This window comes from Argentina anserina, chromosome 6 (genome assembly GCF_933775445.1).
Source record: "Argentina anserina chromosome 6, drPotAnse1.1, whole genome shotgun sequence".
Taxonomy (NCBI): Eukaryota; Viridiplantae; Streptophyta; class Magnoliopsida; order Rosales; family Rosaceae; genus Argentina; species Argentina anserina.
The window spans coordinates 30,927,202-30,951,841 of record NC_065877.1 but is presented as its reverse complement, the minus strand read 5'-3'; the positions used below and the strand labels follow the sequence as shown (position 1 = coordinate 30,951,841).

The 24,640-nt window shown below is 38.2% G+C and overlaps 3 protein-coding genes across 5 annotated transcripts; 2 read left to right on the top strand and 1 right to left on the bottom strand.

Annotated features, from left to right (window-relative positions):
- The first annotated feature begins 1,979 nt into the window (after positions 1-1,979).
- LOC126799068 (uncharacterized) lies at positions 1,980-4,734 on the top strand. 2 transcript variants are annotated; one of them, XM_050526185.1, is made up of 4 exons: positions 1,980-2,088; positions 2,303-2,389; positions 3,535-3,727; positions 4,371-4,734. In XM_050526185.1, the coding sequence occupies exons 2-4, from the start codon at positions 2,324-2,326 to the stop codon at positions 4,499-4,501; spliced, it is 390 nt and encodes a 129-aa protein (XP_050382142.1). In that variant the 5' UTR covers positions 1,980-2,088; positions 2,303-2,323; the 3' UTR covers positions 4,502-4,734. The 2 variants fall into 2 exon arrangements, with proteins under 2 accessions (XP_050382142.1, XP_050382140.1); XM_050526183.1 differs by lacking the exon at positions 1,980-2,088 and having other exon boundaries at positions 2,103-2,389.
- A 1,173-nt stretch (positions 4,735-5,907) lies between these two features.
- LOC126797676 (vacuolar protein-sorting-associated protein 11 homolog) lies at positions 5,908-10,240 on the bottom strand. Its single transcript, XM_050524357.1, has 5 exons — positions 9,886-10,240; positions 9,568-9,738; positions 9,162-9,485; positions 7,298-9,073; positions 5,908-6,703 (listed from the first exon to the last, which is right to left on the bottom strand). The coding sequence occupies exons 1-5, from the start codon at positions 10,102-10,104 to the stop codon at positions 6,344-6,346; spliced, it is 2,850 nt and encodes a 949-aa protein (XP_050380314.1). The 5' UTR covers positions 10,105-10,240; the 3' UTR covers positions 5,908-6,343.
- A 4,161-nt stretch (positions 10,241-14,401) lies between these two features.
- On the top strand, positions 14,402-18,787 carry LOC126797618 (zinc finger CCCH domain-containing protein 18). Of its 2 annotated transcripts, XM_050524285.1 has the most exons (9): positions 14,402-14,721; positions 15,745-15,861; positions 15,981-16,666; positions 16,748-16,915; positions 17,009-17,188; positions 17,488-17,564; positions 17,694-17,873; positions 17,964-18,093; positions 18,189-18,787. In XM_050524285.1, the coding sequence occupies exons 2-9, from the start codon at positions 15,820-15,822 to the stop codon at positions 18,244-18,246; spliced, it is 1,521 nt and encodes a 506-aa protein (XP_050380242.1). In that variant the 5' UTR covers positions 14,402-14,721; positions 15,745-15,819; the 3' UTR covers positions 18,247-18,787. The 2 variants fall into 2 exon arrangements, with proteins under 2 accessions (XP_050380242.1, XP_050380241.1); XM_050524284.1 differs by having other exon boundaries at positions 15,745-16,666.
- The last annotated feature ends 5,853 nt before the right edge of the window (positions 18,788-24,640 follow it).

The window sequence follows — 24,640 nt, the reverse complement described above, 5'->3', positions numbered from 1 at the left end:
AACATAACCCAAGAGAAGAAAGAAGGGAAAATGACATCCCACCACCAGCAAAACTAATTTGCTTAGAAATATAAACCTAACTAGCCAGTGACATTATTTTGGAATTCATGAATATGAGACCATTTGTGGTCTAGGCCTATAAGGACAATGATAGTGTTGGGTAACTACCAGTGATGTTCATGTCAGCATGTGCAACCCTGACTGTGTAGCTATGTAGTACGGACACGGATACGAGTGTCCATATTGACACAATATGATAAGTAGACACGTTAAATTAAATTTTATTTTGGATACGGACACGTGATAGATATGTTAATTAAATATTATTTTAATATATATTTATTAAAAAAATAATTTTATAAATTTGAAAGTATTTAGATGTATATATATATATATGTCAAAATATGCATTAAAATGATGAAAACATAACTTGTTGGAATTGCTAAGGACTTGATAAGTACCTTGGATAATCAAGGTTCGAATCACATCACAAGTATTCTTACTTTTATCACGACTTTCTCTCCTTATATATATATATGTATATATATATATATATTAAAGTGCATAAATATAATAAAAACTGAATTTGTTTGAATGGTTGAGGAGTTGTTGGGTGCCTTGGATAACCAAGGTTTGAATCTCACCATAAGCACTTTCATTTTTATCATGAGTTGGTGTGTGTCCGCGTGTCTGATGCAGATACTCGCGTGTTCGGGCCGTGTCCATTTCTGATACTCGTGTTCGGGCGTGTCCGTGTCCGTGTCGGACACGCACTACGGTAGCTGAGAGACGTGTCTGTGCTACCTAGCTGTGTAGGTATAGTCAATGTTCTAAATATCCCGATATATCCTCGATATATTCCCGATATTAAGAAAACGATACGATATCTTGCTTATCGATCTATTATATCGGTCAACCCGAAAAATTAAGTCAAATGACGATATATCGGGTCAAACTCGGTTTGACCCGATATATCGGCGCTTTTTAAATATATTTTTTTAAACCACGTCGTTTTGAAAAAATAATTTAAAGAAAATGAAATTTTCGTTGATAACATACGATGATGAGAGAGTTTATGATGAATGATCACCTCTATTTTTATTAATTAATACTATTTATATATTTTAATTGTCAAAACAATCAAATATTTTTTATGAAGTTTATTGGTACATTTACTTCTATACGTTTTAATTTCTCAAGTTTATTTAGTATATTTTGATGTATATATATTAAATTTAATTAAAAATTATTAAAAATGATAAATATGTTATATCTTTATTTTACAAAACCGATACGATGTCGATAACCGTTATTTAGACCATTGAGTATAGTATGATATTCATCCCCTTGTGTAGTAGTGACAACCGGATTATTAAAAATTAAGACTGTTTAAAGTCATATGATCATTGTAACGGTGATGTTTAATAATATTTTTATTACGGATTTATCAATTTTAACACTTGCATTTAAGTTAGATGCATTTAACTTTATTCTCAAAAAGGAAAGATACATTACTAATTTGTTAAAATTTGTTTCCTATTTTTCCATTTATAAAGTTTTGTAGCACACCATCATATGGTCTTACAATAATTATTAACATTATGTTTGCAACATTCTTGGAATCTATAGACAACCATTTTTAGAACCGACCCATTTAAGAAAAACTTCAACTAAACTAAATATCTTATCGCCTCAACATAATTAGGCTCATTAACTTCTTTTTCAAATAAAACGAGATAAGGCATTTATACATTAAAAAAAGAAGTAATTGTTTACCCTTTTAACATTCCTTTTTGGTCCAATGACTCTAATCCTTTCCTAACACAGTTTGCTGATGTAGAGACAAAATGCAGCTCACTTTTTTGTGCAATGAAATTTGGTAAAACCAGAAAAAATAGATTGCACAGAAAAGAAAAATAATAAAGAGTGAAAAATGAGTGAGATGGGGGGTCCATTAAAAGACAGAAAATAAGAGAGTGGGCAGAGAAAAGCAAATGAGTCATTGAAGTTGCAGAGGCTCTCTCTTTTCTCTGAAACAAATGTAGAGAATTTATACCCTCAAAATTCTCACTCTCTCCTTCCTCGCGGGTAAGTCCCAAACTCCAGTTTTCTCCAACTTTTTGTTTGGTCCTCCCAGAAATTATATAAGTACAACCCAAAAAGCAAAATTAAAAATCGGATCTTGGTAACTGTCAGTCTCTGCCATATTCCCAAATATCTCCTCTTCTCTTTTCTTTTTTTTGGATAAAGATTCAATCTTTATTGGTTTCTGGGGGCTGAGAGTCTCTGTGAATAATTGAAGGTGTTGAAAAGGAAGGGGGTAATGGTTAGGGAGACGGGCAGAGAGCAGCCACCGGAGCCTCTTGATTTCTTCATTTGGACTGTTGAGGTATAAAGTTTAGAACTTTATGTGTTTCTCGTTTTTGGGTTTCTTTTTTGTTTTTTGGGGATCATTTCTTTGTTTGATAAAGTAGATCTTGTTTTGAGTCTTTCTGTTTAGTTTCTGTTGTGAATTATGCATATGAGTTTGTATGATTCAGCCTTTGTGATTTTGTGCTTGTGTGATTGAGCTATGTTTTTATTGATGTCTTGCACTTCTGAATTTGTTGTTGATGGGTTTGCTGAGTGGAACAGCTCTCAGTTTAGTTTCAAGTTTTTGTTTATTTCATCAACTTGATGAAACCAAGGGACTTTCATTCAATCATATAATATATGCCGGAAATTTTTAGTTACTGTGCCTTGGGTCTGAAATTTATTAAATTCACGGGAAATTGCGTACCTGTATTACTCTGTTACTACAGTAGCTGTACTTCTTGTTAGGTTTGAGTGAGTGAATTTTCTTATCAAAATGAGGTATCAGAATATTGACTCATAATGCTGTTAAGTTTTTATCTACCAATCAATGTAACTTAATGCTACCAAATGTTTCTGGTGAGGCTGGTTTGATACAACTAAGTATTCTACACCATTGATCAGGGCTCATGACCTAAAGCGTGAATTTGATAACTCCAACGAGTTAGTAGAACAGTATATTTGATACGTTGCAGCTAAGTTGCAGGGTAGTAATGAGTAGAAAATGTTTGCATCTTTTTTTTTTCTTGGTGGTTCACGATTTCATGTAATATTTGGTGAGGTGGAGTAATGTGTATTCTGATTAACTTAATATTACAAGTTGAGTTGCCTAAATTTAATGTAGATATTGAACTTCTATAGTGATTCTGTGTCAGCTAATACTATGACTAGGGCAGCTCACCTTTTAGGCCGTAATGTATATAATTGTAAGGTTTCTGAAAACAATTATGTTCATTAGATAGTCCCTTTTTTTGTACTGGATTGCTACTGATCTGTTGAAAATTAAGAACAGATGTATCCAAAATATTATATGGGGTGGAGCACTATTCTCATAGTTGTGACATGAGAACATAATTTTGTTTTGCTCCTGGATGAACTTTATATCCGAATGTGCTTGTCAATCAAAAATAAAGATTATGACTCAGTGTCATGGATCTTATGTGTGTATTCTCTTGTGAACAGGATGTTGGTCTATGGTTGGAAGAGATAAATCTGGGGAGTTACCGGCAAACATTTAAGGAAAATGGTGTCAATGGAGAGTACCTGGAAGGCATGTCTATGTTCACTACTGAGCAGATTCTTCGTTTTATAAGGCGATGCCACATGAAATGGGGAGACTTTATCACACTGTGCAAGGAGCTGAGGCGAATTAAAGGTCAGCATTTTCCTTTTGATGCATTTGTATGACTTCAAAGTTCAAACATTTTTTCACTTATCATTGAACGGGAAATGTCATTTTGGCCTATTACAGACACTTTTAGGTTACCTCTTCATTAGAAGTTCCTCAAGCAGTCTTCCTCTGTTATTTGGAAAAAGAGGATGAAGAAAATGAAAATGTGTTATTCAAAATTATTTTTTTAACCACTGCTTTTAACACTATGCGATTATCAAAGTAATTCTCTAGCAGTACAATCATTATAGCAAATTGCAAAATTTCCATTATTCGTGAGGAAAGTGTCAAAGCACATGTAGATTGACTTATTTGGGTGAGACTGGGCGAGACAGGGTGCTTCATTATTCCCATTCATTCATATAGTCTACTGATACCACACACACTATTCATTATTCCCATTCATTTATCTAGTTTCCCATTCATTCATATAGTCTACTGGTACCACGCACCAACAGTATAAATGTGTTACTGATCGCTTCCAAACTCCTCTTAATATGATAACTCTGTTATGATTGAACCTCTCTTAAACTGTGCTCCATAGAGCTGCATTTGTGCTCTTCTGTGAAAATTGAATTGCATTGAGATACCATCTGTGTTTGTGTGATGAAACCAATTTTTTTTCCAGTTGCTTGCCTGAAAGGAGAGCAAAAGGTACGCAGGCCATGGTGGGCTCCGTCGTGCCTCTCGATAGTATTTGTCAAGGTGGCAAAGCGTAACAGACAATCGCGCGTTGTTTCCTTGAAACTGGAACCGTAAGGAAGATCTTATATGTAACTACCTGTATTTTCTTCTTCTTTATTTTTTTGCTTAGAGAACAGAGTAGGAAAGTATCTGTTTCTGTTTGTTCTTCGCCGGAGAACTCTGTTTTATAGTCTTTAATGTAACTATTACTGATCATTTGATCTTTGTTTACTATGAGAGCCATGGGGCAATCAACTTCTTGTTGCAAATCATCCTGCCCATCTCTATGAAATTATTTTTTCCCTGTACTTCTATCACATTACAGTAAAAACAAGAAAGCATTGCTTTACCTTCGATAATATTCAATGTTTATATTTTCAGTGTGAGAACCCTATGTTAATATTTACACTTTGACTTGTACTCTTTGGGTCATTATTGCACTCAACACACTTTCGAGATCTTGGGGATTTTGGAGGAATCAAGGTTATCAGAATTAGGAGTGCATTCAAGTTGGGTTTTTGCTACAGGTGCATCTGCATTCTGGTTATAATTGTTTAACCAGTCCTTGGAGTATTGGACCACTCATTATTTAGTTGCATTTATGAAATTGAGGTCAAATAAGACACATGGAAGACAAAGATGACTGATTTGATTTGGCTGTCTTTTGCATTCAAAAAGTGCAGTTGAGAGTCGATGTGAACTATTTTTCCATTTTGTTGAGCCGAGTGAATAATTTCACGATGAAAAGACTATAATCATAACTCAGCCATCGACAATCCAATACCAAAATATGCAGACTTCACCACATTCGAAGCTCCAAAATGTGCAAGGGAATAATTTCACGATGAAAGTGCAAATCGTTAGGTGATTGACAATTTGATAACATAACATCTCCCCTAACCACATTAGAGGCTTCCTTGCATGCATGGATAGTAGTAACAAGAAAAATAGAAAAAATGAAACATGATTGGATGAATAACATGGTAGGGGTGAGGACAGTGATGGTCTACCACACCACTAATACAATGGCAGTACCACACCACTAATACAATGGCAGTAAACAAGTCACCATTACACCTGATAAAGATACCTTTACTATTGTAGATGATCAAGATGTGACCTTAGGGTAGGGGCTTCACCAATTTTTTGCTTGATTGAGAGCATTCAATTATAAGAACCAGACACAATGTACAATCAAGTTTATAATCATATAAAAACCAAAACCCTAGATTTGAAATGTATTCATATTTGGTCAAGCCAGTCACCTTGTTATATGACAAAGACTCTTATAGCTCCAAATAATCGCGTAGTATATAGACAAGGGCAACATTCAAAGGAGTAGGTCGGGCTTGAAAATCAATGCTACAGGACTACAGGCTTAGGATTCCCTAAGAAAGAATCCAAGTATGTACGAATACTGATTTCAAAAAATAGATAGCGTACCTTTCAATCCGGACCAATTGTTCCCGTCACTAAACAGATTCATGTGCATCGACTAGCTTTTCTGCTAGCAAGTTAAATAAAACGAGAAGTTACAATATCCGAGTAATTCTGGTCCATTGTCTCTTCCAATCACTTGATTGGTGAGAATCTATAAACCTATGAAACCTACAAAACCCAACTGTATGTAGACAACTACACATGAAATGTTCAAACAATGCTCTTCTCACAAACCTCAGTTTATTTTCCAAATTAATGCATATTTCCACAAAACTGTTTCAGTAAATATCATTTTTTAAATCTGCAAATGGACGCGAAATTTTAACTACCTCCAAAAGTTTGGGAAACAAAGAAACAACAGTAAAGCCTGGTCGCCCGATGCAAAAGGAAGGAAGCTCACATGATGCATGGACAAAACTGTTGGAGCCTAAGAGACCTGAACAACAGTCAACACAACCTCATAAGCTGCTGCTGCTGTCATGAAGAAGCACCTGTGGGTCCATTAGTGGTTTTGCTAATTACACCCTTCCCGAAATACTCAGCGATTACAGAAAAACCATCCTTCGAACTTTTAACTTGCTGGAAGAACCGATCCTGATCTTTGGAGTTTTGCTCTAAACTTGTTTTCATTTCTAGAACAGATCTGTATTCAGGAGCACATACCGGGCATTCTTTCTCATTATCACCGAGGCAACGCTGATGGAATGAGTGGATACACATAAAATGTACCGCAGGGAGATCAAGGGTGAAAGTACACGCAGTGCACTTGCTGAGCTGAAAGATCCTTGCATTCGTCCTAAGATCCTGAATTTCTTTTCTCATCGTCAATGTTGCTTCCTGAACAATTGAAGCACTTATTAGATAATCTCTCTCAAAGACGCACACACCCACGAGACCAAACAATAGATTGAATCAAACCTATAGTGGTGGTAAGAGCAATATACACAAATCTTTTTTTTTTAATTGATTAACAATAACATAGCTTAAGAACCATAACAAACTAGATATGCCTTGTCATCACCTAGTACTCGTTAAAGTGCATTTAAGATATAATTTTCACTTCCTAAGAAAGTCCTCTAAACCCCTTTACAAGTCTTTTAAAGAAAAACTTTCGCCTGTCAAGAAAATTTCCAAGTGTCAAATAGTAATGCTACCACAATACATTTGAGTTAAATATAACAAGACAAACGAAAATTTCTACATCTGTTCAGCATTATTATTTCTTCTTTACATTTGTCAAATTTTGTTATGTTTATTCTTAACTATATGCGCATGCAACCTTATTCAGTATACTTTTGATAAGGTCACCATGGTGTAACTAGAAATGCTTTCAATAAATAATTCAAGAATAAAGAGTGGTGAACAACTCTAGGAACTAAAGAAAGAGGGGTTATGAGTAAGTTATCAATGACAGCTGCAGTAAGCACCCACCTGATACTTCTCAATAGCTCGACGGTCCTCTTCAATCAGTTTTGATTCTTGTTCAAGCTTTCTAGCAATGTAATCCTTGATAACAGATAGAGTGAGGCATGGATTTCTGGATAGTGTTTGAAGAACCATAATAGGAGGCAAGATATCATCTCTCTCTATATACGTTAAAACTTCCTTGACTTCTTTCGAACAATCTTCCCCAAGTTCACCAAAATATTTCAACAGATCTGCCCAAAGAGTTGGGTCCCCACCCTTACCTGAATCCCCTAATCGTTTGCAGCATGCAATCAAACCTTCATGGTCATGGGCTTGCATGTAGCAAGAAATCACCTCTTTGTAGAGTTTCATCTTCTCATATATATAGAGAAGCCCTTCCTTAAATTCATTCATTTCACAGAGGATTATAGCAAGATCAACATCATACAGCGGATGTTCCAGCGCAGATGGCCATGCACTCTTAAGCAGTCTTAGCCCTTTCTCTTGTCTTTCCATACGGTCCATTTCCTGAGTTAAGTCTTTGCCATCAGCAATAAATTTCCCATCGGACTCAGCTTTTGACGTTGACACTGCTCCCTGTCTAGTAGCCCTGACACTAATATCACTGCCATTGCTAGCTTGTGACATCAACGGGAAGTTCAAGTCATTTGACAAATACAGCTCCAAGAGTGTGTTATGGATTTCTACTTGAGCAGGAGAGTCATTAACCTTGTTGGTATACTTTTCAAGAAAAACCATAAGTGATGGAAGATGATGGATGAAGATGTTTAGGAAATCAACAGGAGATGGTAACATAGTTAAGTATGCACCGTTAGCACCTTCTCTCTTGGCTGATTCTCCATCCTCAGTGCACAGCCTCATCAGTATTTCAATTGTCTCCACAGGCTTGTGCTCTATGAGAATCTTACCATACTCTTTGACTGTAACTCCTGCTTGGCTTGGTTCAAGGCTTGAAATATATTGCAACGCTTCCTCATATCTGCCAAGGTCTTCAAGTAAGATCTTCAAGTACCATTCATGCTTGCCTGCTTTCTTAGCGACATACATTGCATGCTCATGGTAGTTGGTAGCACGGCAGACCCGTATTGCTGTCTCCACATCAAACTTATGCTCCCCAAAACCATCTTCACTTTTGATAAACACGTTTAGCTTGTCAACATCTTTCAATTTGGTGTAGCAATTTAATAGAAGAGTGGTATGATCTTTAGAAGCAAGCCCATTCTCATGCAATTTTTCCAAGTAATTCGTAAGGTTGTGGATTCGTTGTGCATCTAGAAACTTCTGTATAACATAAGACGGCTCAAGGTGACCAATGGTATGGATATACTGTGCCATTGCCTCATCATAATCTTGCTTGCTATATAGATGATCGCCATACTTTCTCAACACTTCAGCAGTGGCAGCAGCATCAGCTTGCTGACTCTGGACAAGGTTGATGGCAACCGTATATAAATTCTTCTTAAAAAGCATATCTAACTTGCTCTCCATATCCTTCTCCCCAATGCACAGAGCGGACTTATCAGCCATTATAAGTATTATGTTACCCCATTCACAGAGCATGTGTGAAACCTCTTTTATCACAAGGCTGTGGGCAATCAAATGGTTCTTCAGGTCATATATGTTGAAAGTGTGGTTACCACTTCTTTGATCTTCAATAATGCAAAGAAGATATCCACGGAACCACCCTAGAAATTTCTTTTCTCCTTCAAAAGCCCAACAAGGACCACGGCCATCAACTTCATAAAAATAAACGGCCTCAGGTCGACCAACTATCAACTCCTGCTCATAACAAAACAAAACAAATAAATATATAACAATGATAAGTTGCACTGACATGATAATATGAAGATGAGGCTGAATGGCATACCCCGCGATCACTCATGGCAACACTGTTAACATTGCCTCCAATCTGATCCAGTGTCTGCCCCCTGGATGGCTGATTCTGCAAGACGAACAGGCTCACAGAAGACGGCGTCACAGCAAACAGCTGAAGAGCCTGACCATCCACTCTGAACCCCAACCCCGTGACCGCGCATTGGCTCTTGTCAGAAACATCATTCACCTGGAGCTTGAACCGTGTAATACGCTCCCTCGCAATATCCCCCTTAATGCAGTAAATACATCCGTTATCTAATCCAATAGCTATAAGCAGTATCGGCGGCGCTTCCTCTAGCACTAAAAAGGACGTAATCTGCACCCAACAAAACAATGCCTGCATTAAAAACTCTATTCTATCCACTTGAAGCTCACAAATTCAGTACACTCGATAGTACCTTAGCTTGAGGAAATTGCTGAGTAAAAATCCTCAATATACCAATGCAATCGGGACTCGTCGAGCTCGAGCCTTCAGGCTGTATCCTATCTAGGTCAAACACCTTCAAACACCTCGATTGCTGCGACGAGATTTGCTCATCGTCTCCAATTGTCACCAGAAAGTTTCTTTGCTGAATATAACCATGAAAACATACAAATTCAACATCCTACATTACTTGAACCAACACAACGAAACTGAATCGAATATATGAACATCAAGAAATTCAAGTTGTTAAGGTTTTCGATTTCGAGGGAGAAGGAAGAAGAAGAAGAAGAACCTTGAGCTGCTGAAGGAAGAGGACGGCGGAGTGAGCTTGGAAGCCGTAGCTGAAGTGGAGGCTGCGGTCGAGGAAGCTGACGGTGCCGTCGTCGCAGCCGATCACTACCTTGCCTCGGCCGCTCGAACAGCACTCGATCTTGCCGGTTACTTCCTCCGGAATCGAGCACTTTCCGGCCAGTTTCTCCTCGAAGAACTCGAATTTCCGCCACTGGTACATCGCGGCGGACCGGACGGTTTCTGGTTTCGCGGGCGGAGATCGGCGGCGGCGGCGGCTGCCAACTAATTTGGCGCCAGAATCGTAGAGAAGGAGATTGTGATCGGGTCGGGTTTTCACGGCAGTTGCAGGAAGAAAGAGGACTGCCAAAACAGTAGGGAGAGCTTAGCGACGACGTCGTTTCACTTTCTCCTCTCGAAAAGAAATTAAAGCTTGAAGACGACCATTTTTCTTTTCTTTTTTTAAAGGATCTCGTGAAGGTGGGCTCAATGTTGAGCTAAGGCCCAAGGCAAATTAAATATGTATTATCAAGTCTTAAAAGTAGCCCCACGGGTTATTAAAATGTTGAATTGATAACTGGACTGGTAACTTATTACCAGCCACAATATCTTAGTACATTTTTACGTGTACACATTAGATCATTTGAAGTTCTGATACTAATATCTTAAGACACTGGATCATTCTCTCTAACTCCATATTCTTCATCGTAAGTGAAGCCGTGAAAAATTAACGTCACTCAATCTTTAATAAAAATTACAAATTACAAATATCTTATACATATAGCAGGTCATGAGTTACATTAAGTAGTTTATGTTTTGTTATCAGGTCTAAGTAAATATCGATTTGATGAAAAAATATGGACGAATAACTCAAAAGATAATTGAATGTAAATTTTTATTCTCCTCATGTCCGATCTGAGTTTAAAGTACCATTTGAACAAACAAGAAGCTCTTTCCTATATTAATTTCTTCGTCAGATCGATAGATAGATACATATAGCCCTATAGCAAGGTCGATTTATACATATGGAGAACTTAAGCTAGATCAGTGCATCTTTTTTCGTCCTGTCCTAATGAGCATCTCTTTTGGCAATAAGATGAACGGAAACATTTGTTTATCAACTGAGAACGTATATGGAAGATTGGCCAAATTATAACTTTTGCTAATTAGTCTCCGAGTTTAATTTTCCTATCTTCAAGAGAATATAACTAGTGTACGACATAGTCGTCCATCCTTGACCCAGTACGAAGCTTAGGATCATGCCATCATGATACATGCACATGATGTGGACCTATATTAGCTTCTGCGTTGTCCCTGCTTCTCCGGCCATGCCTACAACTACAATATCAAATATCCCCGACACTACAGTCACTTAACAGGGCCGGCCTGAGCTTTTCGAGGCTCTAATAAGCGAACAAAATACAGGTGGTTCATGACTTTCATATATGTTCACTTCTAATTCCTTCAAAATTATAATATAATAAAATATGTAGGAATAATGATTAATGTATTTTAACAGAATATTATGAATAATAGCTGAAATAGAGCTAAGTCACTACTGCGTCACAACCTACGCACGTACGTTTTTCAGCTCACCAATTCCATATATGCAAATAAACAGTACTCTAGCTTCCGCATTCTTCCTAAAAAAACCTTCCAAATATCAAAACCCTAATATCTCATATCATCAATTCTTCACACACAGGCATCTCACTTTCAACCGGCTAGCATTTTCGGGTCGACGAATCGTGTTTCTCATGTCGAAGATTCCGACAGAAGCATCGCAAAGAAAATCCGAAGCACCATATCCGGAGAGTGATTTGTCTCCACTGCTGATGGATCCTTAGCAAACCGATCATCAGGGGTAACCTGGAAATAAGCCAGTAGGATTCCGATAAGGTTCACTTCACTGCTGCCACTCAATTGCTTGATGTTTCTGATGGGCCATGAACAGTATAACAAGGCCAAGAACATCACACTCAGGTAGCCGTCGTATACATCAATCGTGTAAATGTAACACAGTAAAATGCAGGTAGATTCATAGATATGATTCAACTATATATATTCTAAATGATCTGATTAATAAAAGTGGGCCAAATATATATCTGCTTTCTGCAAAGCTTTTACCTCCCTTTTTTGAACCACATGTTGCCTGGGAAAAAAGCTGGACTTGATTAGTTGAACGCATGTGAAGCAACTACATTCCATTTCTATTTGTCTTGCTTCTTCTTTTCTTAGTTTCTAGTATCGCAAAGGATTAAGAATGAGATTATATTATTGTCCTTCTCCAGTTGCGTCTTCAATCTGTTGTGGGCCCGAATTGAGTGTCATTTTTGTCATAGGCCCAAGATGGGTGTCATTATCATGCCATTGGAGAGTTTCCGATTGGATGGTCACCAAGTGTCGTTGGTTACTGGACATTGATTTATTTCGTCTCAGTATGTGGGATGTTAATCTGTCACGTGCAGACCTAAAAATTAGGTTGCACGTGAGAGAGCGTGTTGGAGATGAGAGATCTCACATCTAAGAAGTGACAAATAAAATAAAGTTTATAAGTGGGTGGATAATATCCAATTGTACCGAGGCCTTTTGTAATTAAAACCCAACACATGTGAGGTGGCTAAGTTGGGACAATATCGGTACAGTTGGTCCACATGTCACGCTTGTCGCTGTTTAACAAAGTTTTCACTCTCCTAGCCTTCGATACTTCAGCTATCTAAATGAAGACGATCATTTCTGTTTTTCTTTTTACCTTCTATAAAAGCCCTAGGCTGCAGGCCAAGAAAAATGCATATCATTGATGGGACTTGCTACCATATATGTATTTAAATTGATTAATTTGGACGATCCAAATTTAATTACGGTGTTAATGTACATACTTTATGCTAATAAATGATTGTACTGGTTTTTAATATGATTTTAGTGGGGTTTACTGCATTACAACAAATACCAAATAAAGATGAGAGAACGTCAGCTTGGTTTGTTTAAAAACGGGTTTGCCTGATCATGACAAGGGTGTCCAAATCATACTATCTTAATCTGTTGATTATATATAAGCCATTAGGCGTACATGTACTTATCACACTGGATATATTATAGTCGGGTCTTTTGTTTTGATAAGGTCAAATCTCTCGTATTCACTGACTGTATCATGTAACTGATGTAAGTAATTTCTAAGAGTAGGTATTCAAAGGTCAATTTTATTAGAGATAGGTAGCTAGAATCATGCGGCGATCCACTTTTACATACGAGTGAAAATGTTTATACATGTCCAATGTTGTATTACAATCATCATACTCAAAAATCTATGATAGATACGCGACAAATGATCGAAATTCTAGCGTATACATGCAACAAGATTGAAAATAAATTGACTCAAAAAATAAACTAAAATGTGTAGAGATGTTTATATTATGTTACAAATTATATAGATTATGTACACAATTTGCAGCTCATTCATGCTCAATGCAGCATTTCATCCGTGTCAAATTTGGCAAGGTCATAACATTTTATTAACAAGCATGAGTTATTTCGTAACATTTCACACGTAGTCGCACTTATTGAACGACCATAGTCATACGATATGGACTAACTACGTGCATATGTGATCCGGATTTACCGAAATGATTCGATTAACAAGTTCTTTATCATATTATTAGTTATACTGTTGATTAACGACACATCTTGAAACCGCAACCAAAAACATTCTTTTAATTCAACAACAACCATGATTTTGAACAAATTATTCAAAAAATAATTCCAAATGTAAAAACCTTTGCTTTTTGTAGAAAAACTCAAAACGAAACATTCAAGTTCAACCATCAATCACGGAGAACTGAACTGCTTTGGACCCAAAATCCGATCTGGCAATTTTCCGATTGACCTCGTGGGTCCCACCTCTCAACTAAAAAGAAAATTAATAAATCCAAAGTACCAGCTTGCGGTTCCGATTCCCTGTGTTATCCTACTTCTGCAACAAAAAACTGCGTTTCACTGCACTCGCCACGTGGCGGGCATGCATATGCCACCTTAGATTTTCCCCTTCTGTTAAATACTTCCAGAACAAATCACAACCGCCCATCTCGTCCTCAACGGGCCCCACGCTTGCCCTAAATGCATGTCAACCAGAACAACCGAAAAGACTGGTCCAACTATTTCACATAGGAATTTCCGAAATTTTAACGTTTTAATTTACAGAAGAAAAAAGAAAACGGATTACTGCGTAAGACTGATTCAAACAATAAAAGGTGGAGGCTGTTTCTGAAATCCAGGCTTAGTTTCCATATATTTCTGTAACCACAAATGTACACTCTGTAATTTTGAACAAGCCACCCTAGTCAGCAAGAACCATAATAAGGATAAGAGAGAGAGAGAGAGAGAGAGAGAGAGAGAGAGAGAGACAGAGTGGAGTGGATAATTAGCCATTCATAATTTAAGCTTAATCAGTTTTAAATAATAGTGATGATTTGGAGTGAGAGTGCTTTTGTATATATATTTATGCAAGTTGTGGATGTCTACGTCTGTGAGTGTTGAACTGAAGACAAGGGCGTTCTCGCTCTGCTGCTTCTTCTTCTTCTTCCTCTTTTCTAAAGCTCTATCCTTTCTGTCATTTTTTGATTTTTTTTTGTTTGTTGCAGAGAGAATGTGTGTTCTTTTTTGTTGTGGAGAAGAGAAGGAGGGTGAGATATAAATAGGGTAGAGAGCACAAACAAATTAAAACAGAGAGAGAGAGAGAGAGAGAGAGAGAGAGAGGAAAACAATCATGGGTATGGAGGAGTTGGAAGGCTTGGATTGTTGGCTCTTTTGACTTCAGCTTTCATCTTGGCTCTGAAAACTAGAGGTGTGTTGTGTGTCAGATTTTTGCCCATGAACAATGTTTGCTTCATTTTTGTGCTTAATTGTGATTGAAAGTTTGGTATTGACTATGAATTCTGAGTTCTGAGAGGCTGGGACCTCGGAAGACATATACTTTTTGTCTGTGTTGCTTCAACTTCTTGTAGTTGCTTGTATTTCTGTTTTGCCTCACAGGTATGTGCATGTCTGATGATTTATTGAAAATTAGAGAACACTACTTTTTAATTTTAATTATTTTTGTAATTTTTTATATATTTGGATCTTGGCCAAGTGTTTGTTCTGGCAAATGTTGTGCTAGTCTTGATGAAATGAAAGAGTGTTCTTCTTTCTTTTTCCCTTTTCTGTTTTGAAGTACTGTTTCCCAGGGAAGCATATGTCTTCTGGGTTTTATTGGCCTCTGAAATCTAACCAACATTCACCAGAATTGTTTCTTGTTTGCCAGAAATTTTAGCGTTTATTAATTACTTAATTCTGTGCTGATGCTTCTGTATTTTCTTTTTGGCTGGACTTGGTGCTTATATTCTACCTTGCAATCATTTTGCTTCTGTTTGAATTTATTCATCTTCCGTGTGCTGACCATGGAGTTGCAGAATTTTAAATTTCGTTTGTTGTGAAACATTGAGAGTATGAATGGTAGCCTAAATGTGGTGTCAGTTGATATGATTAAGCTTGAGAATATATTAATTTCATGTTCATTTATATGAGGTATCCTTTTTGAAAACGATTTTCTTTACTAGAATTCTAGAAATAGCATTCTGAGCTTGTGCTAAGAAGTATGAAAGTTACTCGTAGTGTTGGTTCATTGCTTCACTAGATCTGCATCATTTTATTTATTTGATATAAAAAGTTATCTTCATTTGCCTCATTAATCTCTGTTTACAACATAGCTGGAAAACTTTACTTAATACTTTATATGTATACATAGTTTGGTAATAGGCTTTCTACATTGATTATTTATTTACCTTGGTATAAAACTAATATCTCTCTTGGTTGTACTTGTGTTATTCAGGTTTGCAATCTGAAATGGATTTCTCAGAGTCCACAACAGTAGTGTACAATAGGATCCAGAAGCTAGAGCCTGAAAATGTCTCCAAGATTATTGGCTATCTTTTGTTGCAAGATCATGGTGAGCGTGACATGATCCGGTTGGCTTTCAGCCCTGATAACTTGATCCAATCTTTGATTAACAAGGCAAAAACAGAGCTAAACAAACATGCAATGTCATCTCCAATCTCACCTTCTCAGGTGAACCAAGTGGTCGTTTCAGACCTGCCCATTCAATTCACTCCCTACTCTCCGAGTTTAACACGACCAATTTCATGTCCCACAACTCTTGGAACAACAAATCCATTTAGTAGGGAGGCCCAATTTCTTGGTGATCAGCAACCACTGCAAGCTGTAGAATTCATCCCACCAGGGTACTTGGATTCTTCTGCTGAAGATTATTCCCTCCAGAGTCATCAAATGCAATTTTCGCCAGACTTCTCGAACAATTTCTGCTACCATGAACCTGCATTGGGCGTGAGGAGTCGAAGGTCTCCTAGCTTACCTGATTTTCCTCTTAAGGTTTGCCATTACTTTAGCAAGGGCTTTTGCAAGCATGGAAACAACTGCAGGTACTTCCATGGTCACCCCATGCCGGAGAGCTTTTCTCAGTTTTTCTGCTCGAATTCCAATGAGCCTCAAGGAGATGACCATGTCGTCTCGCCTGGCTCACTTGAGAAGCTAGAATATGAAATAATTGAGCTTCTCAAATCTCGAAGAGGGTTTCCCATATCCATTGCCTCTTTGCCAATGATGTATTATGAGAAATATGGGAGGACTCTTCAGGCCGAGGGATACCTTACTGAGAGCCAGAGACATGGAAAGGCTGGCTATAGCCTCACAAAGCTTCTTGCTAGATTGAAAAACAGCATTCGTCTCATTGATAGGTAACAATTCAATACTTGATAATATAATATCACAGATCATATATGCTTTTGCTAGAAGCCTGACTACACTTTGTTATATAGGCCTCATGGACAGCATTCGGTTATATTGGCTGAAGATATTCCAAAATACTTGGAGTATACTGGCGAGAAAACTGAACCTGGTGGAATTATTGCCGGCTCTCGACAAATTTATCTTACTTTTCCTGCTGAGAGTAATTTCACTGAGCAAGATGTTTCCAACTATTTCAAGTGAGGATGCCTAACAACTATTGCTGAATTCTTGTTTTGAATACTAAGTTGCTTCGTTAACAAACTTCTGATATTTAATTTTTTGTTTTGTAGCAAATATGGGCCAGTTCAAGATGTGCGCATCCCATGCCAGCAGAAGAGGATGTTTGGGTTCGTCACCTTTCTTTATGCAGACACGGTGAGACATATCTTGTCGAAAGGGAACCCTCATTTTGTATGTGGGGCTCGAGTTCTAGTGAAACCTTACAGGGAAAAGTCTAGACTTGTTGACAGGTAATTATTTTCTAATTTGTTTGAAGTGAAAGTGACAATTTCATTTGCCACTGCGCTTTACTTGTATTAGTGGTCGTTATTGGCCTCTTTTCCTTCTGTCGTCAACATGTCTTATGTATTATAAACCATGCACGAGTCAACTATCGGTTTTGATGCAGAAAATTGTTGCTTATAATTTTTTTATTGCATTTGATTTTTTTAAACACATTTGTGATTGGTTTTCATTTTCGTGTTTTAATCATTTTTGGTTTTCAACTAGCCTATAATGCCCTGAAACTTCAAACTAACTATACATACAGGAAGTTTTCAGAAAAGATGCAACATCCTGCATGCTACAATTCACATTACATTGATGCGGAGGCAGAGCTTCACTCAAGTAAGCAAAGTTTTCATAGACGCAGTTATAATTTACTTTTGGTATAGAGTCGAAACGAGATTATCGTATGTAATCAAATTTTGCGTTAGCTTAAAAAAACATCATCTTTGCCTAAATTGTTTGTTACAGTGCCAAGAGTTTGTGACAGTTCAAGACTGCTAAGAAAGCAATTCATAGAGGAACATGATCAGGTACTCGAGTGTGAGAGAAGGCGTCGCTCGGAAATGCCCTTGCCACTCAAACCTATGTCCCACCATCATCTGTTTTATGGCTACTCTAGATCTATGGATGAATTCAAGCATCCAGAAGGTATGTTAATCTTATAATACATTAAAAAGTACGAACAAATATTTTATATTTTTCGCTTCCTAGTTAATACTGGTTCTCCCGTAAATGCAGCTCATGCAGAACAAGCTGAGTTCCCCTCTGCAAAGGAATTCAACATATTTCTGGATATTTGGAATAATGGTTCCACTAGTGAGGAAAAAATCCAACAGATAAACACTGATTACATTGACCGCCAGGATAGGTATAATACTTTCATATGCTTCTTAAGGTTGAAGTAGTCATAATGTTTTTACCATCTGAGACAATTTTGTAACCTTTATTATTGATTCTTGCCAGCCAAGGTATTTTACTCCCAGAGAGCCCATTCGCATCTGCAATGTCAACAACTATATAGAGATTAAGACAAACAGAAATTATAGAGGTACCGGATTGCTACACTAAGAGACTACTAATTCATGCTTCGGATACAAAAGAACAGACTTACATATTCTTCTGTTGCATTTTCACTTTACCTCAACTTAATCGGTCTGTTCAGTTAATTAGAGTTCGTTCATACCAACTGAAGAACAGAGGGACAGTAGAAAACCTTCCATTCTCCCCTGGTATGTGGAGGAGAAGAATTCCAAGGAAGACAGATACAAAGAGTTAATATGTCACAGGTTTTTAGCCTTTTTCATTTCTTTTCCTCGTTACTTCTTTTAATGTAATCAGAGGTTGCAACTTGCAAGTGAGACTAGAGGCCCTATAGGGCTTGTGGGTTATTTACCGAAACATAAGTAGTTTGCTAGTAGTTGATGATGAAAGTGGTAGTGGAAGAAATGCAGGATCTGCAGAGTAAAGAAGGGTGTAGAGAGAACTCTGCAGCAATGAGAAACAATAAATTTTAAGTTATACAAAGTTTATGTTTGCCTTGGTGCATATCTGAATTGCTATTATTCAAATGTTGGTTTTCTAAAGCTCTCGAAATAAAAGATACAGAGGCCATTAGTGGAATCTAAAGGTGCATATATACTTCATCAGTGATTTCTGTACAATTTGTTGTCCAACTGTTACTATCCTTGTATAATCTCAACCTCATATTAATGTGAGATTAAGAATTGCATGTTCCAAAAGTGTGGGGCTTTGATGTTGGTGTTTAAGTGTTTTGATAATTCAGTAACTTAGAAAACTCTTTCTTTTCAATTTTCATATTGAAGGACAGAATTGGGCCTGATTTAGATTGTTTTAGATTTGGGGAGCGTATATGACATTTCACTGTTATGAGAGGATACCAAAGATACTGAGTTCGGCGATTTCATATCATCCTCAATTTTGCATTATACATCTAAGCTTCAGAGCCATATAGGGATTTAAGATTGTGAAAGATGTGATCTTTTTAGGTGTTGTGGTATCACCTAAGCTATAAAGTTTGTGTATAGAATTGCAAATGCATAACTTTCCAGTCATATTATACAGTTAAGTCTCGTGTATCCGTCACCATTTAGATAGATTTGAGTTCAAGTGGCACAATACCTTTGATCACTTTATCGAACTCACTCTATTGAAAGGCAACAGAAAAAGCTCTTCATGTTTTGGTTGGGAAAATGTGGTCTGTGAAGGAAAGCCTCCTCCTGCCGTTTGATTAATTGAAGTGCAGTACTGTTTGCCATGATAATGGAGTCGAACTGTAATTACATTATCTGCAGCTCATACATTTATGTTACCTGTGTAAACCGTGAGTACATCAGTTTAAAGGAAATAAAGGCCAAGCAGCCAGTAAACCAAAGTAACCAATACATTTCCAAGCATTTCAGTTTTAGGCAAGCAAGGACTGCTATAGAATTGCAATAAACTTGACTACAGGAATAATACTGTAGTGAAAAGAAAGGCACCAATCTGGAATCCAAGAATAAAGTGAGCAGTTTGTTAAACAGCGACAAGCGTGGCCCGTGGACCAACTGTACCGATATTGTCCCAATTTAGCCACTTCACAGGTGTTGGGTTTTAATCACAAAAGGCCTCGGTACAATTGGTTATTATCCACTCACTTATAAGCTTTATTTTCTTTGTCACTTCTTAGATGTGAGATCTCTCCTCTCCAACACGCCCCCTCACGTGCAACCTAATTTTTAGGTCTGCACGTGACAGATTAACATCCCACATACTGGGATGAAAGAAACTAAGGTCCAGTAACCAACGACACTTAGTGGTCATCCAATCGGAAATCCTCCGATGGCATGACAAAGTGGCACCTAACTCGGGCCCACGAAAGATTGGAGGCGCGACGGAAGAGGGACCCGATCTGATACCATGTTAAACAGCGACAAGCGTGGCCCGTGGACCAACTGTACCGATATTGTCCCAATTTAGCCACCTCACAAGTGTTGGGTTTTAATCACAAAAGGCCTCGGTACAATTGGTTATTATCCACTCACTTATAAGCTTTATTTTCTTTGTCACTTCTTAGATGTAAGATCTCTCCTCTCCAACACAGTTGTGCTCTAATACTTGCATATACAGTTACACTATGAGTCGTGCCTGCATTTCTCAAACATTATGGATCTAGTAACAGTTTGCAAGTGTGAATCACCATTTGCCTCAATCCAACTGATAATCATCTCCTAATTCCAACTTGACAATTTAAGGTATGAACAATTCTTGTATTAATTGTTTGATGATTATTGATGATACAAGTCTAGCTATTTATAGGAAATGAATTGGACAGTTGCATTGTTGCTAGCACCACCTCTAATGATGAATTTAGCTGTTCTACCACTATGAGTAACATGTTTGCTGCTTTACACAACTCACACACAGCTCACTTACGCTAACACCCCCCCTCAAGTTGGCGCATACACATCAACCATGCCCAACTTGCAAAGTGAGTCATAAAAAACCTTCTTGGACACTTCTTTGGTGAGTATATCCACAAGTTGCTCTTCTGTATGAACAAACGGAAAGCAAATGATCTTAGCGTCTAACTTCTCTTTTATAAAGTGACGATCAACCTCTACATGTTTTGTACGATCATGTTGTGCAAGATTTTGTGAAATATCAATAGCTGCCTTGTTGTCACAGTACAGCTGTATAGCACACTTAGGTTTAACACCCAAATCTTGTAGCAAATTCCTAAGCCACAACAACTCGCACACTCCCTGAGCCATACCTCTGTATTCTGCTTCAGCACTAGATCGAGCTACCACATTTTGTTTCTTACTTCTCCACGTAACAAGATTACCTCCAACAAAGGTAAAATACCCTGATGTGGACCTCCGATCTGTAATATTTCCAGCCCAGTCTGCATCTGTGAAGCCACAAACCTCAAAGATATTATTGTGATTAGAAAACATTACTCCTCTCCCTGGAGCTGTCTTCAAGTACCTTAAAATCCTCACAACAGCATCCATGTGAACCTCACTGGGATTATGCATGAACTGACTCACTACACTTACTGCATACGCAGCATCTGGCCTGGTATGTGATAAATAAATCAGGCGTCCAACTAGCCTCTGATAACGAGTTTTGTCAGTAGGAACCTGATCTGGGTACTTTGCTAACTGATGGTTCTGCTCAATAGGAGTATCAATTGGAGTGCAATCCAACATACCTGTCTCTGTTAGTAGATCAAGGATGTACTTCCTCTGACAAAGATAGATACCATCACTCCCCCTGGCTACCTCAATGCCCAAGAAGTACTTGAGTATACTTAGGTCTTTCATCTCAAACTCTGTGGCTAGTTGCTTCTGTAATCTATCCATCTCAATAGTATCATTACCAGTAACTACCATATCATCAACATATATAATTATGGCTACTACCTTCCCTTGCTGATGCTTGAGAAACAGGGTATGATCTGAATTACTTTGTTTGTAACCAATCTTCCGCATGAATTGTGAGAACCTCCCAAACCAAGCACGAGGTGACTGTTTGAGGCCATATAAAGACTTTTTCAATTTGCACACAAAATCACTAGAAGAGGTAGTTACATACCCTGGAGGAAGACTCATATACACCTCTTCAGCTAACTCGCCATGAAGAAATGCATTCTTGACATCAAACTGTTGGAGTGGCCAGTTCAAACTGGCAGCACACGAAAGGAGAACTCGAACAGTGTTCATCTTTGCAACAGAGGCAAAAGTCTCATCATAATTGATACCATAGGTTTGCGTAAATCCCTTCGTAACAAGGCGTGCTTTATACCGGTTGATTGATCCATCCGCATTATGCTTCACAGTGAACACCCAACGACACCCTACAACTTTCTTGCCATGTGGTGAGGCACAAGTTCCCATGTATCATTCTTCTGTAATGCCTCCATCTCTTCCTCCATTGCTTTCCTCCACTTTGGATCTCTCAATGCATCCTGCACTTTGTTAGGTACTGATACAGTAGATATTTGATTCACAAAAGATTCATATGACTTTGATAATCTCCTAGTGGACATATAGTTGGCTACTGGATATTTGGATTTGGCATGTAAACTTGGTTCATATCTCTTTGGGGGTTGACCTCTAGTAGACCTGTTTGGTAACTCATATTGCCTACTATCAGACTCAGAACTAGTACCAGTGGATGGACATACCTCAGATAAGTGACCTTCTGCACCAGAAAGCTGTTGGTCAGGGGTATGAGTGATGACAGGAGGGGCAGTTGTGCTTTCCACTATTGGTTCCCTTTCTGGAACCTGGGTGTCTGATGCATCTCTCTCTTGTGGAGTGTCTGATACTACTGGATTATGGTCATTTAAAGTTTGAGCTTCTACTATTGGGGTCAAAGTATCTCCAACAATGACTTTACATGATTCCTCCCCTTCACTATGATACAACTCTTCAAAGAATGAATTCTCCCCCTGAAGAGCTGTATCAGAAGAGGTAAAATAGCTCATATACTCAAAGAAGGTGACATCCATAGTCACATAGTACTTTTTGGTGGGTGAATGATAACACTTGTATCCCGTCTGACTGCTTCCATAACCAACAAACACACACTTGATCGCCCAAGGATCCAACTTAGACTTTTGCTGACTTTTAGGAACATGAACAAAAGCCACGCAACCAAAAACACGGGCATGTATGTTGTGAAAAGAATGAATGAGAACATGAGATGCAAGAACCTGAATAGGGATTTTCCCTTGAAGGACACTGGATGAGAGACGATTGATAAGGTAGGCTGAAGCCTCTACAGCATCACCCCAAAGATATTTAGGCACATGAACACTAAAAAGAATTGAACGAGCCATTTCAAGAAGATGACGATTTTTCCTTTCAGATACCCCATTTTGTTCTGGTGTTCGTGGACATGTGGTTTGATGAACAATCCCATGATTTTTACAAAACTGTTGGAAGACACGGTTGACATACTCCCCCCCCCATTATCAGAACGAAGAACTCTAATGGTGCTATTATATTGGGTTTGGACACGAGTATGAAAAGCTTGGAAAGCATGAAAAACCTCATCTTTGGTTTGAAGGAGAACAATCCAAGACACTCTAGTGCAATCATCAATAAACGACACGTAGTACCTCATACCCTTGGTTGTAGGCTCTTTTGAAGGTCCCCAAACATCCGAATGAATTAATTCAAAAGGGATATGACTTTTAGAAATACTTGGAGAATATGTAGAACGATGACTCTTAGCAAGTACACATGTTTCACAATGCAAAGAGGACACATCAACACCAATAAACAGGGAAGGCATGCTTTTTTTCATAACAGGGAAAGATGAATGCCCCAATCGGCGATGCCACAACCAAATTTTACTTAGCTGATTAGAACTTGCAGTCAAGGCAGTGCATAGTTGAGCTCCTGGTTTAGCTCCTGCATATGTCTGATCCAAGTGAAACAATCTGCCCCTCAAATCCCCCTGACCGATTATCTCCCTGGTGAGAAGATCCTGGAAAATCACATACATGGGAAAAAATGTTACAGAACACCGAGACTCAGTGTTCAACTGAGGAACAGATAACAAGTGATGTGATAGGTCAGGTACATATAGAACATTATGAAGTTCTAAAATAGGAGTGATACGAATTGACCCTCTTCCTAACACGGTAAAAACCTCACCATTGACATTGGTAACATAAGACACTGGTGGAGAAGACAACTTAGTATTAAATTAAGATTTATCATAAGTCATATGATCAGATGCACCAGAATCAATAATCCAAGTATCAGAACTAACAAAGTTAGAAACTTTTAAAGCCATACCGATCTTTCCACATGCTCGAGGTTTTGTAGTAGTAGAGATATTACCATTAGTGCAGAATTGTCCCACAACATGTCTGGAATCGTGTGAGAACTCAACTCTCTAACCATTCTGACCATTTAACTTTCGAATAGCAATCGCCACATCGCTAATATGAACAAAATCAATGAAAGCATATCCCGGTGGTTTCTTTGCAACCCATACTCTTCGAATACTTCCAAACTTACGGAACTTAATCTCAAGCTCCCATTCTGAAAAATGAGAATCAAGATTCACGACATACAAACGAACCATTTTTTTGTGTGTTCGGGTGTACTGATCAAATTTGTGGGTGTGTATACAAATCAACAGACCGAGTCGGGTCGGGTCAGACCGTGGGCCGGGTCGGGTCAGGTCGTGGGCCTAGTCAGACAGTTTTTTCTTATCCTCCCTCTTCCCTTGCCCGTCCCCAATTTCCCTTCTTTCCCCAAAAAACCCTATCCCACCCCCAATCGCCGCTCCCTCTATCTCTCTATCAATGGACTCCCCCAAGCCGGACCGCCCCCTCCACTCCTCCGCTTCTTCTTCCGAATAGACTCCCCCAAGCCGCACCTCCCCCTCCCTTG

Excerpts from the sequence above, each read along its gene's own strand:
- LOC126799068 (XM_050526185.1), top strand. The coding sequence starts at position 2,324 with ATGGTTAGGGAGACGGGCAGAGAGCAGCCACCGGAGCCTCTTGATTTC. Across the intron at positions 2,390-3,534 it reads TCTTCATTTGGACTGTTGAG|GATGTTGGTCTATGGTTGGA; the intron begins GTATAAAGTTTA and ends TCTTGTGAACAG. Across the intron at positions 3,728-4,370 it reads GGAGCTGAGGCGAATTAAAG|TTGCTTGCCTGAAAGGAGAG; the intron begins GTCAGCATTTTC and ends TTTTTTTTCCAG.
- LOC126797618 (XM_050524284.1), top strand. The coding sequence starts at position 15,759 with ATGGATTTCTCAGAGTCCACAACAGTAGTGTACAATAGGATCCAGAAG. Across the intron at positions 16,916-17,008 it reads GATGTTTCCAACTATTTCAA|CAAATATGGGCCAGTTCAAG; the intron begins GTGAGGATGCCT and ends TTTGTTTTGTAG. Across the intron at positions 18,094-18,188 it reads TACATTGACCGCCAGGATAG|CCAAGGTATTTTACTCCCAG; the intron begins GTATAATACTTT and ends GATTCTTGCCAG.
- LOC126797676 (XM_050524357.1), bottom strand. The coding sequence starts at position 10,104 with ATGTACCAGTGGCGGAAATTCGAGTTCTTCGAGGAGAAACTGGCCGGA. Across the intron at positions 9,074-9,161 it reads TTGCCATGAGTGATCGCGGG|GAGTTGATAGTTGGTCGACC; the intron begins GTATGCCATTCA and ends TGTTATGAGCAG. Across the intron at positions 6,704-7,297 it reads GAGCTATTGAGAAGTATCAG|GAAGCAACATTGACGATGAG; the intron begins GTGGGTGCTTAC and ends TCAATTGTTCAG.